The sequence below is a fragment of the Chaetura pelagica genome, unplaced genomic scaffold, assembly GCF_000747805.2.
Source record: "Chaetura pelagica isolate M959 unplaced genomic scaffold, ChaPel_1.0 scaffold206, whole genome shotgun sequence".
NCBI lineage: Eukaryota > Metazoa > Chordata > Aves > Apodiformes > Apodidae > Chaetura > Chaetura pelagica.
The window spans coordinates 805,615-823,791 of NW_009953801.1; the positions used below are offsets into that span (position 1 = coordinate 805,615).

The window sequence follows — 18,177 nt, forward strand, 5'->3', positions numbered from 1 at the left end:
GACAAGGTGCTCCCGCGGGGACCAGAGCGGTGCCACGGCAAAACGCTCCGGCACCTGCAAACCCCCCCCCCGGAGCGCCCAGAGGGGGCCTGTGCCGGGGCTGGCACCCTGCTGTCCCCCTGCTGTCCCCTCGGGAGGAGCAGGACCACCTGCCCCCGGCAGGGCTGTGCGGCGGTACAGACACGGGCACTGCAACCAGCCGGCTGCCCGGGCTGAGCTAGAGCTTGGCTGGAGCCAGAAGAGGTTTCTAACCTGGAGAGGCGGCGGGAGCAGCAGTGGATTGAGAAGGGCTGAGGCGAGTTTTCAGTCTTAATTAAAAATTAAATGGGCTACGTGCAACAGCGTTCTTAAGAATCTCTCCTCACCCTAGCTATCCAAGACGTTAGTTCTAGAAAGCTGGTCGAGTTGAAAGGTGCCCCAGAGTAAGCAAGTGAAAGGGTGGGCCCTGCTGTGTGACAGTAACCCTCCCAGGCTTGTCTGGGTAAGAAACTGTGTGTTTTCAATTTTAAGAAAGACTGAAGAGTCTGAAAGACCAAGTCAGACAGCTCATATCAAGCAGCAGAGTAACTGCAGACTCAGCTCATTCAGGAACTGTAACTCATCTGCACTGCTCCTGTGTAGAGGCAGAGAGACCTTTAGTATCTCAGACAAATCCCCTTCTAAGAGGACAGGAAGCAGCCAAGCCTTGAACAACAGACTGTGACAGACACTACCAAAATGAAATTACTAATTTTAAACCTTTTTCTGTATTCCAACACAGCAAAGAAGGTACAACCTCCTCACACCCAGAAGTCTTATCTTACCTTTCTAATGTTTTAACAGTAAAAATTAATGCCCTGTCAGGCACTAAAAGAAGGGCAAGGTCAGTGGGAGCCGATTTCCTTGGCGCCCTGCTCTCCCTGCCCCCTCAGGAGGGATTTGGGGATGCCCTGCTCCAGCAGGGCCATCCCAGTTTCCATAGGCACTCCAGCAGCCACGGGCTTGGGTCTGTCCTCAGGGCATTGAGTCTGCAGCAGTTCTGTGGGGGCATAGAGGGAGGGGCAGAGGAGAGGGTCCCCCCCTATGGAAGCCACCCACGGGTGATAAATTCCTCCTTAAGCTTCACTTTGTGTATCAGAAAACAGGATTCTTTCCCACCAAATTATCTGGCATTCTGGCACTCAGGAATTTCAATGCCTTGTTTTACTAAGATTAGGCAGGATATCAAGTTCAGGAAATATGTCAAAAGTAGTATTTGACCACATTTTAGTTACTGCATTATAAAAGGTTCACTTTATAATGCCAAGCTAATGTTATAAAATCTAAACAGAGAGACCTTTTCTTCAGCTGTTGTTCAGGACTGTATGTCAAGAGCAGACTGCATGCAACTAGAACAGCCTAAGAGAGCTGGCCAGACTAGTTTACAAGGTCCATTCAAAGCTTAACAGCTAATATAGATGTTTATTACCCAATCAGCTAAAGCATACATGAGCCTCAGAGAATGCACAGAAGAAACACAGATGACTTCCTGGGAGGAGGAATCCTCCTTGTCCATAGGAAGCATCTCCTGACTAGTGTGCCCCATCCAAACAGCTGCTGGCACTGAAGCAGTGGTGTAAGAAAATACAAGAACTTTCCTTGGCTGCATATTGACTGTCAGCCCGGTAACTGACTGAGCACTTGAGACCTTAACAACAGAAGGTGCTTCCTGTAGTCTAGTGGTAAAGCCTGACAAGAAGAACAAGACCATCCCTCTCACCAATACTTCCAGACTGCCATGATCTCTGACACCTGGTGTCACCTATGGTGACAATACCTTTCAAAAGATGACTTGCTTTGTAGCTTCAGTTGGCACCTTTTAAGGGTAACAGGGTATCTTCTAATAGATTTTGTGAGATGTGAACAGAAATGTATATGGCTGGCATATCAATTCATTGCTGTTAACAAGATCTTAATCCTATAGACTGACCTAAATCAAACTGTACAACAAAAAGGAAAAAAGAAAATTAAAGGTGCAGGAAGGTATACTCTTAACTCTCTTGGCTTGAAAACTCCATTTTATGTCTTCCCAGTAGAAGCAGAAAACGTGCTACAGCAGTTACTTTGAATGTCTCATTTCTGATTTCAATACAAGAACATTAATTAACAAGAAGCTCAGGATTCTGTGATTCTATGAAAGCTGCTACCCCTCGGGACCATCAGCTTGCTGAAGCATGGAATGGTTCAGAGATACTGAGCGTATAGAGCAGCATGTTCTGAGGTCTGGTGCCCAGGCTGCAGGTCAGACTTCAGGTCTGCAGTGCAGGCGGTTTCCCCTCCCTTCCTACGTGCTGCCTCAGGGATGTGGCACAAGGGCTGCTGGCCAGCCCAGCAGGGCAGGGAGCGTGCAGGGAAGGGCTCGGGAGGCTCCATCGCCTGGCCAGCCCCGGGGTTGTAGCCTCAGGCAGCGCCCAGCCCAGCACGGAGCTGCTGCCAGAAGGGCTCCCAGACACCTCCCCGAGCTGCTTCCTGAGCACCTTCCCCAAGGTGCATGTCTAGTAATTCTTCCCAGCATTGCTGTTCCCAGCATCCCTAAGGCTGTCTCCCCTGCGCTAGAATGAGAGGTTTGTGTGTTTTAAGGGCACAGCTGACACGTACATCCCACTTCAGTGACACTCCCAGCAGGTCTGATCAGACACAAATAAGGACATGCAACAATTTACATACTGTTGAACCCTGCTGCTATGCACAAGTCTTGTCAAACATGCCTCATCTATATACATCCCTCGGTAAAAATTTGCCTCTTTCACAATACCTACAGATAGTAGCAACACCCAGAGCTTCAGCAGTTAATGAAACCAAGCCTTTAGCTAGCTACATTGTTACAATTCCTCTTGCCTTGTTTTGTCACACCAGTATTCAAATTCTTAAACTTGAACCCACGGACATGCCAAATAACTCACTTGCTTTCAAGCAGTGTAATTTAAGCATTACCTAGATTAAGATGCTTCTAAACCAAATGTTATTCTGTCATGCCTGATGGGCATGGATTCAGGAACCAAAGAATAAAACTCCTGAAAGGATTTTAGTTGTAATTCCTATCCTGCACATAAATATGGAAGAAAAAAATATCTAAAGAAATCTAAACCCCACACACTTATCCATAAAGGAATCTAAAAATAGAGTTAACTTTTCTAGAGTCCTAAAAGTGTTTTCTAATTCTGGAGTACTCTGTAGAAAAGTACTAAAGTCTAATCTACTTTCATTTTTCTCTCAGCCTCCAAAGAGCTTCATGTTACATGTCAGTTACCACTTACAGTTTCAATGTGCCCCAATGACACCTAAAAAAAATTAAGTATTTAAAATTGACTCAAGTGTAACTTTCTCCCCTTTATTAAAATGATCTTTACTATTCCAAATAGTCTTAAAGCTAAAACTCCTGCACTGGATGTGAGGAGATACAGGCTTGATTCCCAGCTCAGCTACAGATTTACTAAGTGACCCAGGCCAAGTTAATTCTCCTGCATCTTAATTCTCCTCTTCTCCGACACACGGGTAACACCACCTTCCTCATCATGCTGTCTTTTCCACTGAAGACACCGAGGCACTTAAAATGCCCAAGAGAAGGGCTTTTATTTCACTTGAAACATTAGTCCTTTTCTTGCATGTCTGATATATAGCATGAGGCAGTATGGCAGTAATTCACATCCAGATTTTCAAACACTGTACATAAAAAATTAGGTTTCTAATCCTCTATGGAAGTACAAAAATGCCTGTAGTATTTCAACTGTGAAAGGCAAGGAACTAACTCTTTTGAAAGAGAGGGTTTCCATTCCTAAGACTAACCTTATATCCAGAGTTTCCAAGCCTGTCTGATAATATTCAGGAATTTTAGGTTTTCCCACCTTGTATTTATTTAACTTAGCAGGACAACTTTTCTCCTCCCCCATCTCTAGTTTCTTCATCAGAGTTTTCAAGCCTGTCTGATAATATTCAGGAAATTTAGGTTTTCCCACCTTGTATTTACTTAACTTAGCAGGACACTTTTCTCCTCCCCCATCTCTAGTTTCTTCACTTCTGTGTCCCCTCTACACCTTGACTTTCTCCTCTCCAGTGTGAGCACATGGGGCTCTCGCAGCCCCTTCTGCTCTTCATCATGCCCTAACCAGCCAGGCCACCCTCCACCAAAGTATCTAAAGTTCATCAGTGCCAATGCTGCACCATGGAGCCCCAAACTAGGCCCAGCACATGAAATACAGCTTCATGAGAACCAAACAGAACAGTCACCCCCCTTGACCTGCTGGCTAGAGCCTTGCTGGCATAGCCCAGTCTGTGTCCTGCTCTGGGAAGTCTCCGTCTGAAGCTACAAACAAAAGCTCATGTTCTCTTCTACTTCTTAATGAAGACACTTGCTTGCCTTTTATTGTGAAGCCCTCCCCTTGCATGAGGGATTACTAGAAGGGCCTGCATCACAAAAAATAAATATTATACAATTCACTTAAGACCAATAACTCCACTTCACACGTGCAGATTCTAGATCACCCCAACTGGAATGCACTCCCCACCAGGTTCAGTTATAACACTCCCTGAGACAGCTGGACAGCAGCTGTTATGACTATAACTATATATATGTGTTATATAAATATATGTAGTTATATATATATAAACATATATACCTATATCAGTTATAACTGCTGCAACACAGCTTCTAGGTGACACAGGTCCTGGCTATTGAGCAGCACTAACACATGTGGAATATCAAATGCTGCAGTTGAGCACCAGACATAAAACATCTTTGGGAATGATCAAGCTTCCACAGTAGTATTTCCTTGAACCTGCCAACAGGAGCTGCCAAATCAATTTGCTTCTTCCTGTGGATACACATTAATCCAGCATTGCGAGTTGCTAGAATTGGCAACACCTGCACAGAGCCCAAAAACACAAAACCCTTCCACAAGTGCAGCAGGAGTGGGAGAGGGAAGCCAGTTCCCTCCTGGACACAGAAGCTTATTAGCCCTATGAATACTGAAGAGCAAACTAAACTTGTTGCAAAGTCCCCTGAAGCTTAACTAAGAAGGAAATACATTTCACTCCTATTTCTACAGCTTCAGGTCTCCAACAGGAAATGTGTTCTTTCCTTGCAGACATGGCAGAGCCAATTCAGCAGCTGACCAGGAATAACAACCCCCAGGAGAGACAGACCATCCCATTTACTCTCATCCAGCGCAAAGAAAAGGTACCCTTGCCCTTCCCAGGGGAGGTTTTAACCGTGTTTTCAGTACTTGCATCTAGCTTGCAAAAATGTCTCTTTCTAAAACTATTTTCATGTTTAACATCAGAAATGCACAGCTAGGTTAATAACATTTTCTTTATAACATCTCACCATTTTTACATGCATGAAGTTTTCTTTTTCTAAGGCAGAAACTAACAGGAATGTCAGCAGAAGGCCAGAAATTACAGTATTTGTGACATTTTATAGTTATTTTAACAAAATCCCCTCATACTTTGACATTTGAAATAAAACACATTTTCTTCATTTAAGTCAATGCACTTGCTTTTTTTACACAATCATGTCAATAAAAACTTAGTACTTGGAAGAGATTAATATCTGAATTTAAAACCAAATGTACTTTTGTATCATGGTCATGCTCAAACAAAGCAGCAATTTGGAAATTCATCTTATCAAAATCGTATTATCTTCTCATGAAGATAAGAAATTCATGTCCAGCAAAATGCTTGCAGCTGAGGAAATGTGCAAACTATTGTCTAGCCTTAAAGATATGACAAATCAAGAAAACCTTTACTAACCACGTATGAAGAATTCTTGTCACATTTAAGTAGATCTATATAATTAAAATATCACTATTTGATTGAGTGTATTTCAACTAAACAGTTTGGGACTCCTGACTATGTTGCATTTAAATGCTTGAAAGCAATTTCTCAGTACTACTGTAATAACTGCAGATAAAAAATAAGGTTAATTGCAAATAAGTGTTTTATACTGCAAGACCAAAACATGGCAGTTCCTTATGCTAAAGGAGAACCACCTAGCAGCCTGCTGAAATCAATTCTGACCCAAGATCAGCAGCATATCCCTTCTTGATTTACCTGAGGAAGGACTGAAATTCACATGTTACTTACAAGATCGTTTCACTGACAGTTTAAAAAAGATGGAATTATTTTTGTACTCAAGCAAGACGCAAACATTGCCTTGGTTTGGGATATCTGCTTATTATAGACCAGCCTGGACCTTGACATGAAGTGCATGTGAACTAGGAATCAAACAGTATGTGCTCCAGGTATGGCTGGCTCTACCTTGAAATAATTCCATTGCCATTCTCCTGGTCAGACTCCTAGAGAGGTCAGTTTCTTTATGTTGTAAGTGAAGCACTAGAATATTGCTTGAATTTTAGTTGTATGCTTGGGGTTTTTAGGTGATTAACTTCAAAAAGAAAATTACTCTTTTCCTGTGTTTGCAGCTTGGAGATCTGCTCTACGAAAAGCGTCAGTACGGGAAGGCCAAGTGGGCTTGTATAAAAATGAAAGAGAAACAGTATGAGCAGAGCATATGCCTTGGATTCATGAAGCTTATGAGGTACATTTGTGAGCAGAATTCCTCAGGTAATTAGTACCACAATTCTACCTGAAAGTTAAAACATTGTATTTCTGCACTAGCTCCTCCTGCTTGGGGAGATACTTTTATTAGCTTTTCCCAAATGCTCCACCCAGTCTATCTGGACCTTTCCCTGGAACAGAGCCTTTCCAGCAGGTTCTAAACCAAAGTATTGCTCCCTCTGCACATGTGCTAGAAGGGAACATCTGCAGGGAGCAATCTCTGTTTCCAAGGGCTCCAAGGCCATTACAGCTGCCTGGAACTGACACTACCTGGCTTTGGAGGCTGTCAGATATACATTTTGCTACAGAATTGTAATGGTTTAGTTTTCACAGCAGCACTGAAACGGTGTATCCTAAGAACCTATTCAGATTGAATGCCAGAGACCACATTGTTTTGCCTCCTGTTTAGTTCATGATACTCAGCTTGTGTGCATCTGAATGGACACCAAGTATCTGTGTGTCTGAAGTATACTTTCCAGAAAAATAATCCAGTTTTAACTCAAGTACTTTAAAACAATGGCAAGTTCACCACATGAACAGCTTGTGTCTGCATGAAAAATGTGCACCTTGTTTCCAGTCCCACTCAATCTATTTCCAGCTTTCAGCAATCAGTTATTTTTTCCCTCGTTCTCCAGTTAAGAAGCATTGCAGTACCCAGTGTCATTCTGTAGTAGCACATATGTTGTATTCAAGTCAACCCTTAATTTCCTTTACAAGAAACTAAAAACAATGATCATGAAAGCTTTTCCTTAACCAGGTATTTTCCCTGCTCTCCCCATTCTTTTAACACCTGGCTCCAGCACAGCACAGTTTTGTTTTTAGACTGAGTATAGAAGCAACACTTCCCACTTCCAGTCATCCCTGTTACCTGCACAGCCACAGCAGCCAACCTTTCCCTATGGCATCACGAAAATGTTTGGTAACAGAACTTCTAGATGCTCACAACGCAGCCCCTGATCTTGCCTACATTCTTCACTCAGATATTTAAAACATAATACAAGGTCAGTTTACAAAATAAATAAGGGGAAAGAAATCAAACTCTTTGCCCTACATGAAGATAGGAGAGCTTACAACATACCACATGTTAGACACACATGCATACAAATCTGTACATGTAGGTTTTACACACACAAACTACAAGGAATAATAAAACACTGGTTCCACTCAGAATACAAGACCCTCTTTTCTAAAACATCCTACAGAATTTCTTTTAGCAATGAAACTCTTTCTGCTCCACGGTACTCATATTAGTACGGGTTCAAAAGTCATGCACATGATGCAGACCTTCCTTTACCTTTTCTAAAAGCCACCATCTGTCTCCTCAGGGCTGTACTTGGGGATAACAATACCCATTGTGACCATAGTCCATACAAACGAGTCTCAGTCGGAGATGACACAGTCAGTGACAGTAGCTTATTACCTGCCTGAAGTGCTGCAGGACGAGCCCCCTCATCCGTTTGACTCTGACATCATCATTGAAGAATGGCCTTCTACTATTGTTTATAGTAGGTAAGAAACATTTTCATACTGTTCTAATGCTGTTTTCAGTTTGGGCACATTACATCTTTTAAAACAAGTTCCAGAAGCCAGCAAACAGTAAAGCCTGATTTTGAGTAATTGTTAAAAAAAGAAAAAAGAAAAAAGTTAAAAATCCTGCCTGCTTCATGGGACTGGGATATTCGGGGAAAAAATGGTTACTAACTTACTTGGGAAAATGATGCATCTGTAAGTGTGAGATACAATAGCATCTGAAAACACAATGTTTTGTGTAGATGGAAACAAAGTGTCTGACATCACTGAAATTTTAAGAAAAAATTGTTATGTGTTTGAGATCAGTCAAGTAGTATCATTTGTGAAACATGATTGACTAATTTAGAAGAAGGCACTTCTAGGCTCTGGAAAAACTGGGGGTTTTAAAAAGAGCTTGATATGAAATGAATTGTTACAGGAGCTTCAGAGGAATCACCAATGAAGACTCTATTATGAGAGAAATAAACCTGTTGGCGGAAATTCTGGAGAGTCCCGAGTTATGTTTGCAGGACACATTCATCATTGCAGGATACACAAACCCAGCTGCTGCCAACAGACACAACGAGATCTGGTTCCTCCAAAGACCCTAGCCTCCCATTGCTGGTGCCTGTCAGTTCCCAGAATCCATTCTGGTTCACTGGCAGAGCCATGCAAGACGAGATATCAAACCCTTCAAGATTTTAGACATGTGGCTTTTAGCCGGTTTAGCAAGGCAATCACTCCAGCAATCAGAGGTAACACCTGAAACACACAGCTTCCTATGTCAACTTTTACAGGTTTTACTCAATCTTTACAGAGATTTTTAACACTTCAAAAGTTAGTACACTTTTTTTTTTACAAGGTACAGGAGACAGAGACCTCTCTCCTCATCCACTTATTAGCATCTCTAGACTGCTGGTGGCTTGGGATGGTCCTAGGGGAGACCCTGGAGCCCCTGGCCTGCTCTGGGCACCCCGTGCTGCACCAGCTACACAAAGACCCTGCTGGGGCTTTCAGTGTTTCAGTTTCACATTCCAACCACCTCAGACACGCTGGCTATGCTTCAGAAAGACAATGTTCAGGTCTTCATTTCTGAAGAGAACTACCAGATTTAAACCACCAGGATGAGACAAGAGGTGTAAAACCAGGCCAATGCCAACTGCTTTAGTGTCATCATCTGTGGGTTAGATTCTTAATGCTTACCTCAAAAAGCATTCAACCAAAGTACTTCTAACCTTGAGAAGAGACCAAGAAGGCAGAACAGTCCCAATGCTCATTACAGTTTCAATAGCAAAAGTTACAGGTAACCTTAATTTTTAAGATTCATTCCCCAACATTGGACATCGTTAAGGTTCAGCTGGACAGGGTGCTGGGCCATCCTGTCTAGACTGTGCTTTTGCTGTGAAAGATTGGACCAGATGATCCTTGAGGTTTCTTCCAACCTGGCATTCAATGATTGAATGTACACTCACAGAAATTCCATGACTGTACTTGACATTCCTAAATAGAAAATGTTTATTCTTAACTCTTCAATTTTCTGAACACTTTCATCTTATAACATGCTGAATGTTAAAACACTGCAGCTGCAGTAATTTTTCAGTACTTTTGCCACTCTTCTGGCAATACCACACTATTAGTGTTATAAAAGATGCAAATATTTCACAGAATCACAGACAAAACTTTCAGCTGGAAGTGACCTGTGGCAGTCACCTGGTCCTGCCCTCTGCTGAGGAAGTGCCAGTGCTACTGGCAGAGCAGGCTGCTCAGGGCCTCACACAGCTGGATTTTGACCATTTCCATCAGGGACAAGGAGCCCCTAACTCTTCTGGGCCCTGTTCCATTATTTGACCACCCTCACTGTGAGAATTTTTCTTCCTAATACCTAGTTATCCCTGTGGTAGCTTGTTTCTTTATCTATGTGATAATTCTTGAAGTAGACAACTGCTAGTCTAGCACGCTGTGACAGAAAGACAAGCTCACACAGTCCTAGGTGCATCAGCAAACCTGCAGGCAGCACCCCTGCTGTGCACCACAGCTCCAGAGCACCTACTGCACTTTAGAATCAGGGTAGCAAACAGTTTTGCTCTCAAAAATCCCTTCTTAACATCTCCCCTTGGAGACATGACGGTAGAGTTTAATTTTAATAGCAGTACATGGCTTTTTATATAAAATTTCATTAAGTATATCATCAGCATTATTTATTGATTACAGGATTTAGGCTTTAAATAGAGCTTTTGTGTTACTCAATCCCAACATACAAAACAGCAACCAGTCAGTGTCTGCTGGCTTGCAGCAGAGTTCACTGGCAAACAAAGTGGATTCATGCAGTACTTCTGGCTGAATAAACAGACAGGTCTGGAGAAGTTTGGCCTTCAGGTTCCAACAAGGCTCTCTGCTGCACAAAACTGACTTTACGCTTGACCTAAAACGTCTTGCAGAGCAGCAGGATCAGAGTACCTGCTGGCACTGCTACAGTGACCAAGGTGCTCTCTGGTGGTGGCTGCCCAGAGATTACTGGGGGAGACAGCAAGGAGAAGGGAACAAAACAAACAAACCCACAGCAAAAGAGATAGAGGGGAAAAAAAAGAGACTTAGTTTTAATGCAAACTGATAGTCTTTGTGGAGCAAAACCAAACCAAACCAACCACACAACAAAAACCAAACAAAAAGCTATCCTCACTTCCTTCTTCTGAGTGTCTGATATCCCCAGCTGCTCAGACCTCACACTAGGCCAGAAGACATTTGTATTTCCACATTAATTGGATGCTAAACTGACAGGAGGATCTCAAAAAATACTGTGGGCTAGGGGGTCTGTCTTAATCTAACCAGAAAGCTGTCACATCTGGCTTGCCAGGTGACAGCAAAAATGCTTGTGCCAGTTGAGGTCACAAGTAAGAACTGCTTTTGTCTGATGTGCCAAGTTAAACGCACATCAAGGTATTTCTTCCTTGGCAGGAGACAACAATGAAGACAACTGTCATGTCTTTTACTCCTCTCAATTGGTTAAAGATACAGGATCATAGCCAGGGATGAAAATTCAGACTTCCTTTTCAACATGTTTCATTGTTTCCTATCAGATTTTTAACATTTCCTCAGATTGTTGGAAATGGCATCCAGTATTAAAGAAAAAGCTAATAAATTAATGGAAAACAATAGAAGTGAGGTTTTTTTAATGACTTTAGTAGAGGGCCCAGGGAGGCATTAAATAACAGTTTTTGTTTTGCCCTCACTCTCCTCCAAGATTTTTATAAGAGCAAATTAAACCAATTTTCACCTTTGACAAGACATTATGGCAAATTAGATAAGTCTCTGCAATTTGATTGCTTTTCACAGTTAGAGTATTTCAATGCTTTGGCACAACAAATGTCAAATAGCTACTGGAAGCAGGTAAATCCTCTCACCACCAAGTACCGCTTTGTACATACTTTACATTTTAAACGTCTACTGCAAAAGGCATTTGATGTATTTGATGTCTCTTTCCATAGGCAACCTTCCCCTAAATACTTGTGGCTCAGCTACTTGTGGGTATGTTATAGAAACATTCTTGTGACTGAAACAGAAAAATAAGGTATTATCTGAATGTGCTGACATCCCAACTACAGCAAAGTGTTTTGTGTTTAATGTAAAACTGTGAATTCCAGGATAGTATTTATTTTGACTTACGTTAGATGGCTTCTGCTGCTGAGAAAGAACCAATTAATCTCGAGTTTGAAGATACACTTTATGGCTCTGGAATATTGTTGTACCAGCTTCTGTAAATGGCTCTGGTCAGCACAGGCACCAGGAACTGCACGTTTTCATTGACACACTAAGCTTACTTCACAGTGACACCAGTGAATGCCAAGGAAACATCACACTGCTCAAATATATAATTTTACAAAGCTTGCAAACATCACGTCAAGCTTGATTATAGAACTCCTGTTATCAGGATAGGTGTGTAATTATCCATCTGTGGCTCTACTTTGTAAGCCATTAATTAATGGATTTTCATTTCTAATTTCTACTGTTCAAAGGAGATAATAAAACAGAATTCACCCATCCTTTTGGAAGATTAAATGATGCAGCCTTAACAGATAAGTTTTGTCCTGCATACTGTGTATTTTTTGAACAAGCATTAGTGCCTAAAAAGTTTATTCCAGCTATTGTGATACTCAGGGCCTTGCTTAGTGTATGGACACAACCATAAATATTGTTTTTTCAGCATTGTTGCATTGTGCTGTTTTACAGTCCTTCATTTTCACTGAAATGTTGTCTTGTTTACTGTTACTGTTTGTCAAAATTAAAGATAATTATTTTATTGTGCAGACTACATCTGGCTTTCATTTTTGCAATAGACATACAAGTCCTTTTGCTGTCTGTCCTCAGAATGGGAACAGCACAAGTCACAAGCTACTCTTCCAATTTTACAAAAACAAATTAAGCCCCAAATTTGAAATGGTTGCACCAAGAGCCAAAAACCATACGTTTCTTTGAACTAAACATATATATTTGTAGCTATGCATCTGTGTTCTGCAGCCAGACTAACTGCAGAGGCCATCCTTTCTGTCAACATCCAGTACAGTCTCCCACAGCTCCTACTGCAGCACAGGCTGGGGTAGGTTTCACTCCAGAATCAAGCCCTAGGGAATGTACTGAAATTTTCCCCTAAATCCTGATGCCATTCAGAACAGACTTCAACAACTGATTCTTTTGACAGGGGACAAGGATAATGCAACATGTCCAAGTTGCTTCTGTGGCTGCACTCACCCATCTATCCCCATCTCTCACTGCTCAGAAGCAGTTGGCACAGGCCAACAGGGTCACCAAGCCCCAGGGCACAGCTGAGGTCCATTGCTGTGCTGCAGAACACTGCAGGACTCCAGGAACACCTCCAGAACTGAGGGGCAGCAGCCACTTTTGAAAGTGCTCACATCTCCAAGACTAAGGCTCAACTTGCCCACAAACATTGGGGCACCCTCCTTTCACCCCCGTGTTGTCTGGGTGGGTACAGCCCTCTATTCTAAGTAAAGCAGAAGCAATACAAACACCAAACTGAACAAAGGAAATGGAAACCAGCAAAGCCACAGTGACAGTGTAGCCAGAGTTTGTCTGTACTCCCCAATGACACCAGATTAACCTCACCTACATGTTCACTTCGGTTTAAATCTCAAGTAAAACACCACAAATTAAATCCCTGCATTCAATGTGAGCATTCAGAGGCACCTGCAGTGACACAAAACTACCTTTAAAGTTCTTGTCAGCTAATCAGTGGAACTTCCTCATTTAAATACACTCCTAGGCTTCTGGTTTGAAAACAACTGATCTGATTCAGTCTAGAAAATGAACAAACAAGTTTGTATCCCAATGGTCTTCACATATATGACACCAAAATCCTTAAACTTTTACTAAAAACATACTCCAAGGCCAACAGTCTGATACTGACTTAATCCTTATTTTTTTTTATGTCTCTTACCAGAAAAAGAACAAACATGTTGAACTTCTAAAAGTGGTATCTTATGCAATACCATTTGTCTACTAGTACCTCACCAAGTGACACATTAAAAGCATCATTGCCTGGCTAATAGTTCTAAGTCCTGCTCATCTGTCCTATATTTGGACATTACCTACTAGTAAAAAGTAAAAGAAAAAAGCTTTCAAGAGAAAAAAACAAAAACCACCAAGCCCAAACAAACAAAAAAAGCCAAGAATAATTAAGTACACTTACAGATTACTTAAAACTCTACAGAATGTTCTTGGTCAGAGAAAATGTTTTAGTCAATACCCAGTTGTCACAAGGCCGGCAATGACCAGGACAACACTGGCATGGCCACTGGCAACATCTGCACAGTCAAATTAAGGAGCCCTCCTGTTAGGTCTCACAACAGCTTTGAAGTACTTCTGACAAAGGATTTGAAAACTAATTCAACTGACAGTTTTCTACCAGAGCCTTTAAAGTTATTGCAAGGTAACAGGTATCATGGTTGCAAAGTGAAACAGCAGCTGCTGTATTTGAAACCAAGTTTTTCTTTGCTTGGTACTCAAAGGCAAAGTTAATTCCATAGGAAAGTGTTACCTTTGTGAATTACTGCTAACCTAGAGAGAGGTTAGAACAGGAAGGGAGATAGTGCTTTCACTGACACTGTGCATTTAACACTAAAGAAATGCAGTGACTCACCTGGATGTAAGCATTCTGGATGTCTACCAATTCTTCACCAAGTGGAACAACAATTTTTTCCACTTGTCGTTCGTGAGAATAAGGCTGGATTTCTGGAGAATCCTCAGTACACAGCTCTATCTGAGCAATGAGCAGGTTGGAAATGACTTGCTGCACAGCCTGTTTGAGAAGCCACAAAAACCACTGGAGGTGCTTGTTAACACTCCAACAATACAGATCAGTACCATGTGAAAGTAACTATTTCTGTATCTGTATCAACAGGTCTTGAATATAATTGTCAGGTAAAGGTACCTAGTGCCTAGAGATGAAAAATGAAAACCTCTCCACGTAAAGATCCCCAGCAGTGTACAAGGAGCTAGGCTAGTAAGCTCAGGAATGCAAAAAGCATGCAACCACACCAGGGCAAGAGGGACAGAACTTGCCCTTTGGCTTTCCCTGTACTATGAAATCACCTGATGAGAAGTAACCTGAAGCCAGGAGCTTAACCTGAACATAGATGTCCACCTGCCCCAGACTGAAAAGCTAAGCCACACTGACATGTTTCCAGGACACTGCACTGAACAGAGGATGAAAGCCATTTTGCCTTGAGCATGTGGTCCTTTTGGTTCAAGTAGGTTTGTATTCCCAAAATCCAAAAGGTATTATTTCCTTTTGGAAAGGTCAGGAAATAAATAGTACAAGGTCTATAGCGTGAAAAAGACAATCCCTCAACGACTAAATGGACTGTAAAGAGAGTCAGATTTTGTGTGGAATTCTAATAGACTTCAGTATCCTGCAGGGATACCACTATTCAAGCTGGTACCAAACACAGGTTCTGCTGAAACTGCATTATTCCAACCATGGAAGCAGATGTGACTCACCTTGGTATCACTGCCTGGTGTGGCACTTAGGGCCAGGATCCGAAACTGCTTAGTGTATATGCCTAGTTCCCTCACAACCTAAGAACAGGAAAGTTTCCATGAATATCCTTAAAGGAGATTATCTGCTTATACAAACTATGTTGATGGAAATACCCACTACATAGAAAAAGTTTGAAAAATATTCCAAAAAGAGTACATCTAAATTCAAACAGGAAGTGTTTAGCTTATAACAATTTTATCCAAAACCACTACATCTTAAGTATATTATCTTACTCCCATTCAGCAGAACAACCTTGGTAGATTATGAAACGACTTTTCAGTTATTTAACAAAAAGATTAACAGCACACTTACTCTTGGGTTAATCTCCTCATATCAGTACATGACCTGAAAGTTACCATTTTATACATGGGAGAGCCTGACTGAATCTGTTTCTCAATGGGGAAAATGGGTGAATATTCCTCAGACCTCCCAAATTCTCATTCTGCAGCACTCCCTGAGACCAAAACAAGTGCAACAGTTGCTGAGCAGTCTAGCAGCAACCAAATTGCCTCCCTCCTTTGTTTTCCCACAGAGCCAAATTCTGCCAGTGACCAACAACCACAATTACCAATAATAGAACAGAAAAGCTACAGAGAATAAGTGAATGGAGAGTACAGAGGAATTCAATTTGTGCTGATAGTTCTGCTGAAACCCATGCAAAGGTAGAGCTAAAGCAGAGAACAAAGCCTGCTGATCTCACAGCTGTGGGGACTGATGAGGGCTGATGGAAGAGATTTGTCCCAGCTGTAGCCAAGAAGGCCCAAAGGCCAATGACTACAAATCCTGGCTCTGTGTTACAGAGTAAGTTGAATAACAGGACACTATTTTAAGGAAAAAAGGTACAATTTTTCAAAGTAAAACAACCTATGAGCTTAAGTTCTTGGAAAATGACATTGCTACAGTTCTGAAGATGATAGAAGAGAACTGCAACACTGGCAAACCAACCAGCACTGCTTTAACTTGGGAAGATCCCATCTCTTTTCCAGCATGCCAGGTTAGACAAGCACTGACCAACACCTGATTTCTTCTAACAGGCCTAGTAAGCAACTAGACACAGCTCCAGATACCTCCAGTCAGTTTCTCCAGTCTATAAAACTGTAACGTTCTTTCAGTTTACATACTGCTATGAGAAGATTAACCCAAGACAACAAAACAAACTCCTTGCTAATCAAGACAAAACCCAATTTTAGAAATAAAACCTTGAACTCATTTTAGTAAGTTAAAGAACTTTGCCAAAAAAAAAGCCTCCCCCATAAATGAGCTCCAGCAAACACACCAGAGTACACCTGCAGCTACAAACACAGCTGAAAGAAACAGCAAAGTATTTTTTAATTGCTTCAGTAAAAAAAAAAAAAAAAAAAGTGAAACAAAAATTACACTTTTATTCAGAAAAAAAAAAAAAAAAAGTGAAACAAAAATTACACTTTTATTCAGAAAAAAAAAAAAAAAAAGTGAAACAAAAATTACACTTTTATTCAGAAAAAAAAAAAAAAAAAGTGAAACAAAAATTACACTTTTATTCAGAAAAAAAAAAAAAGCCACCTTGCCTTACAAGTTTTAATACAGGTTTTTCTTAAAAACAAGGCACTGACAATGTATTAGGCTTTGATCTCTCTCAAACAAAGCTAAGGACCTAAAGGACAAGTTTCCTAACACAAAGAAAACAGCAACACTTTATGGAGATCATGGAAATTATTACGAGGGAAGGTTTTTCTGTCATTGTGAGACAAGAGTGGGGTGACTCCAGCGTTACCTGGCAGTAGGCATGATTTCCAAGGGCTTTGTGGGCTTCATCAACAACCAAACATTTCACCTCTACAGCAGGACACGTCCCACGAGAAAGATCATTCACCATTATTTGAGGTGTAAGGAAGAAGACTCTCTTGGTAGCCCACAGTTCCCTGCGACTCAGGGCTTGGGTTCCCCCTGAAAATTAAAGACATCACATTAGTGAACTGTTCTGCTGCAGACAAGCCACAACCCCATGACCTGAGAGCAACAGCAGAGGGCTGACAGAGCTGGCAGACACACACCATTTGCTCTGGGAAATGACTGCCTTTTAAATCAGCACACATCTTGATGTTAGTCCCGTTTTCAGGGGGAAAAAAAAAATAAATTAAAAGGTGATTGCAATTATAAGGAAGTTCTTTTGTTTTGGTTTGGTTTTTTGCATTAAAACACTAAATCCAGAACCACTTGAAATCAGGCTAGAAAGCTCAAGCTGCCCTGGAGCCTCCTGCAGGCTCATGTAGCACGTCTGGCAAAGGTGTGCATTTAAAGGCAGGGTATGGATGCAGTCAGTAAGGCCACAACTTCTCTAAGCAAGCAACTGCAGTTCATGGGGTTTGTAAAAGGCAGAGGATCCACACAGAGCACGTTTGCTACGCAGACATTCACACCCCTGCACAGAACCCTGAGGCTCTGAAGAACAACAGGGCTGCTCCCCAGAGCTCCAAGGAAACACGTTCCAGCCCTTCAACACCCTTATATGGATGGACCTGGGGCTTTCACTGTTGCAAAACCTAAAATTAACCCCTTAAAACCTCCTTACCCTTTAAAAAGAATGAAAAGAGTTTATTGTTTTGGGGTTTTTCCCCCCTCGGTGCGGCTTTTCACGCTGCCTGGCCTTGTTTTTAAGCTAAAAACAAGCAGCCTCCAAGCCCAACCTGTCATCTCGGCCATATGTCGGGCCGGGATCCCCATCACTTTGGCACAGGCCTCCATCTGCTGAGCCACCAAAGGTTTGGTGGGGGCGAGGAAAAGCACCTTTCCGGAGGGGAACCAGCGGTAGAAGTTGTACATGACCACGGCGGCCACGAAGGTTTTCCCCAGCCCGGTGGGCAGGCACACCAGCGTGTTGCCCAGCAGGGCGGAGCGGGCCATCCGCAGCTGGTAACCCCGCACCGGGTAGTTGGTGGGGTAGATCCACAGGGAACCGGCTGCTGGGCAGAAACCCACCGGGATCCTTTCTTCTTTTCCCACCGGGATCCCTCCTTCTTCTTCTTCCACCACAGGGATCCCCTCCGCCGCCGCCGCGGCAG

The 18,177-nt window shown here is 42.1% G+C and overlaps 2 protein-coding genes across 2 annotated transcripts in view; one reads left to right on the plus strand and one right to left on the minus strand.

The window, feature by feature from the left end:
• FANCM (Fanconi anemia, complementation group M) overlaps positions 1-18,177 on the minus strand; it is a 66,777-nt gene that overhangs the window by 46,925 nt on the left and 1,675 nt on the right. The window contains exons 2-5 of the mRNA XM_010001203.1: positions 17,803-18,138; positions 16,890-17,062; positions 15,097-15,174; positions 14,237-14,395 (exon numbers count right to left, since the gene is read on the minus strand). Of these exons, the coding sequence (XP_009999505.1) occupies positions 14,237-14,395; positions 15,097-15,174; positions 16,890-17,062; positions 17,803-18,138 (746 nt within the window). The remainder of the gene's footprint in view (positions 1-14,236; positions 14,396-15,096; positions 15,175-16,889; positions 17,063-17,802; positions 18,139-18,177) is intronic.
• LOC104391853 (heme-binding protein 2-like) lies at positions 5,084-8,693 on the plus strand. Its single transcript, XM_010001198.1, has 4 exons — positions 5,084-5,194; positions 6,438-6,579; positions 7,899-8,082; positions 8,522-8,693. The coding sequence occupies exons 1-4, from the start codon at positions 5,084-5,086 to the stop codon at positions 8,691-8,693; spliced, it is 609 nt and encodes a 202-aa protein (XP_009999500.1).

Coding starts and splice junctions, on each gene's coding strand:
- LOC104391853 (XM_010001198.1), top strand. CDS start 5,084: ATGTGTTCTTTCCTTGCAGACATGGCAGAGCCAATTCAGCAGCTGACC. Junction 5,195..6,437: donor TCATCCAGCGCAAAGAAAAG/GTACCCTTGCCC, acceptor CTGTGTTTGCAG/CTTGGAGATCTGCTCTACGA. Junction 6,580..7,898: donor TTGTGAGCAGAATTCCTCAG/GTAATTAGTACC, acceptor CTGTCTCCTCAG/GGCTGTACTTGGGGATAACA.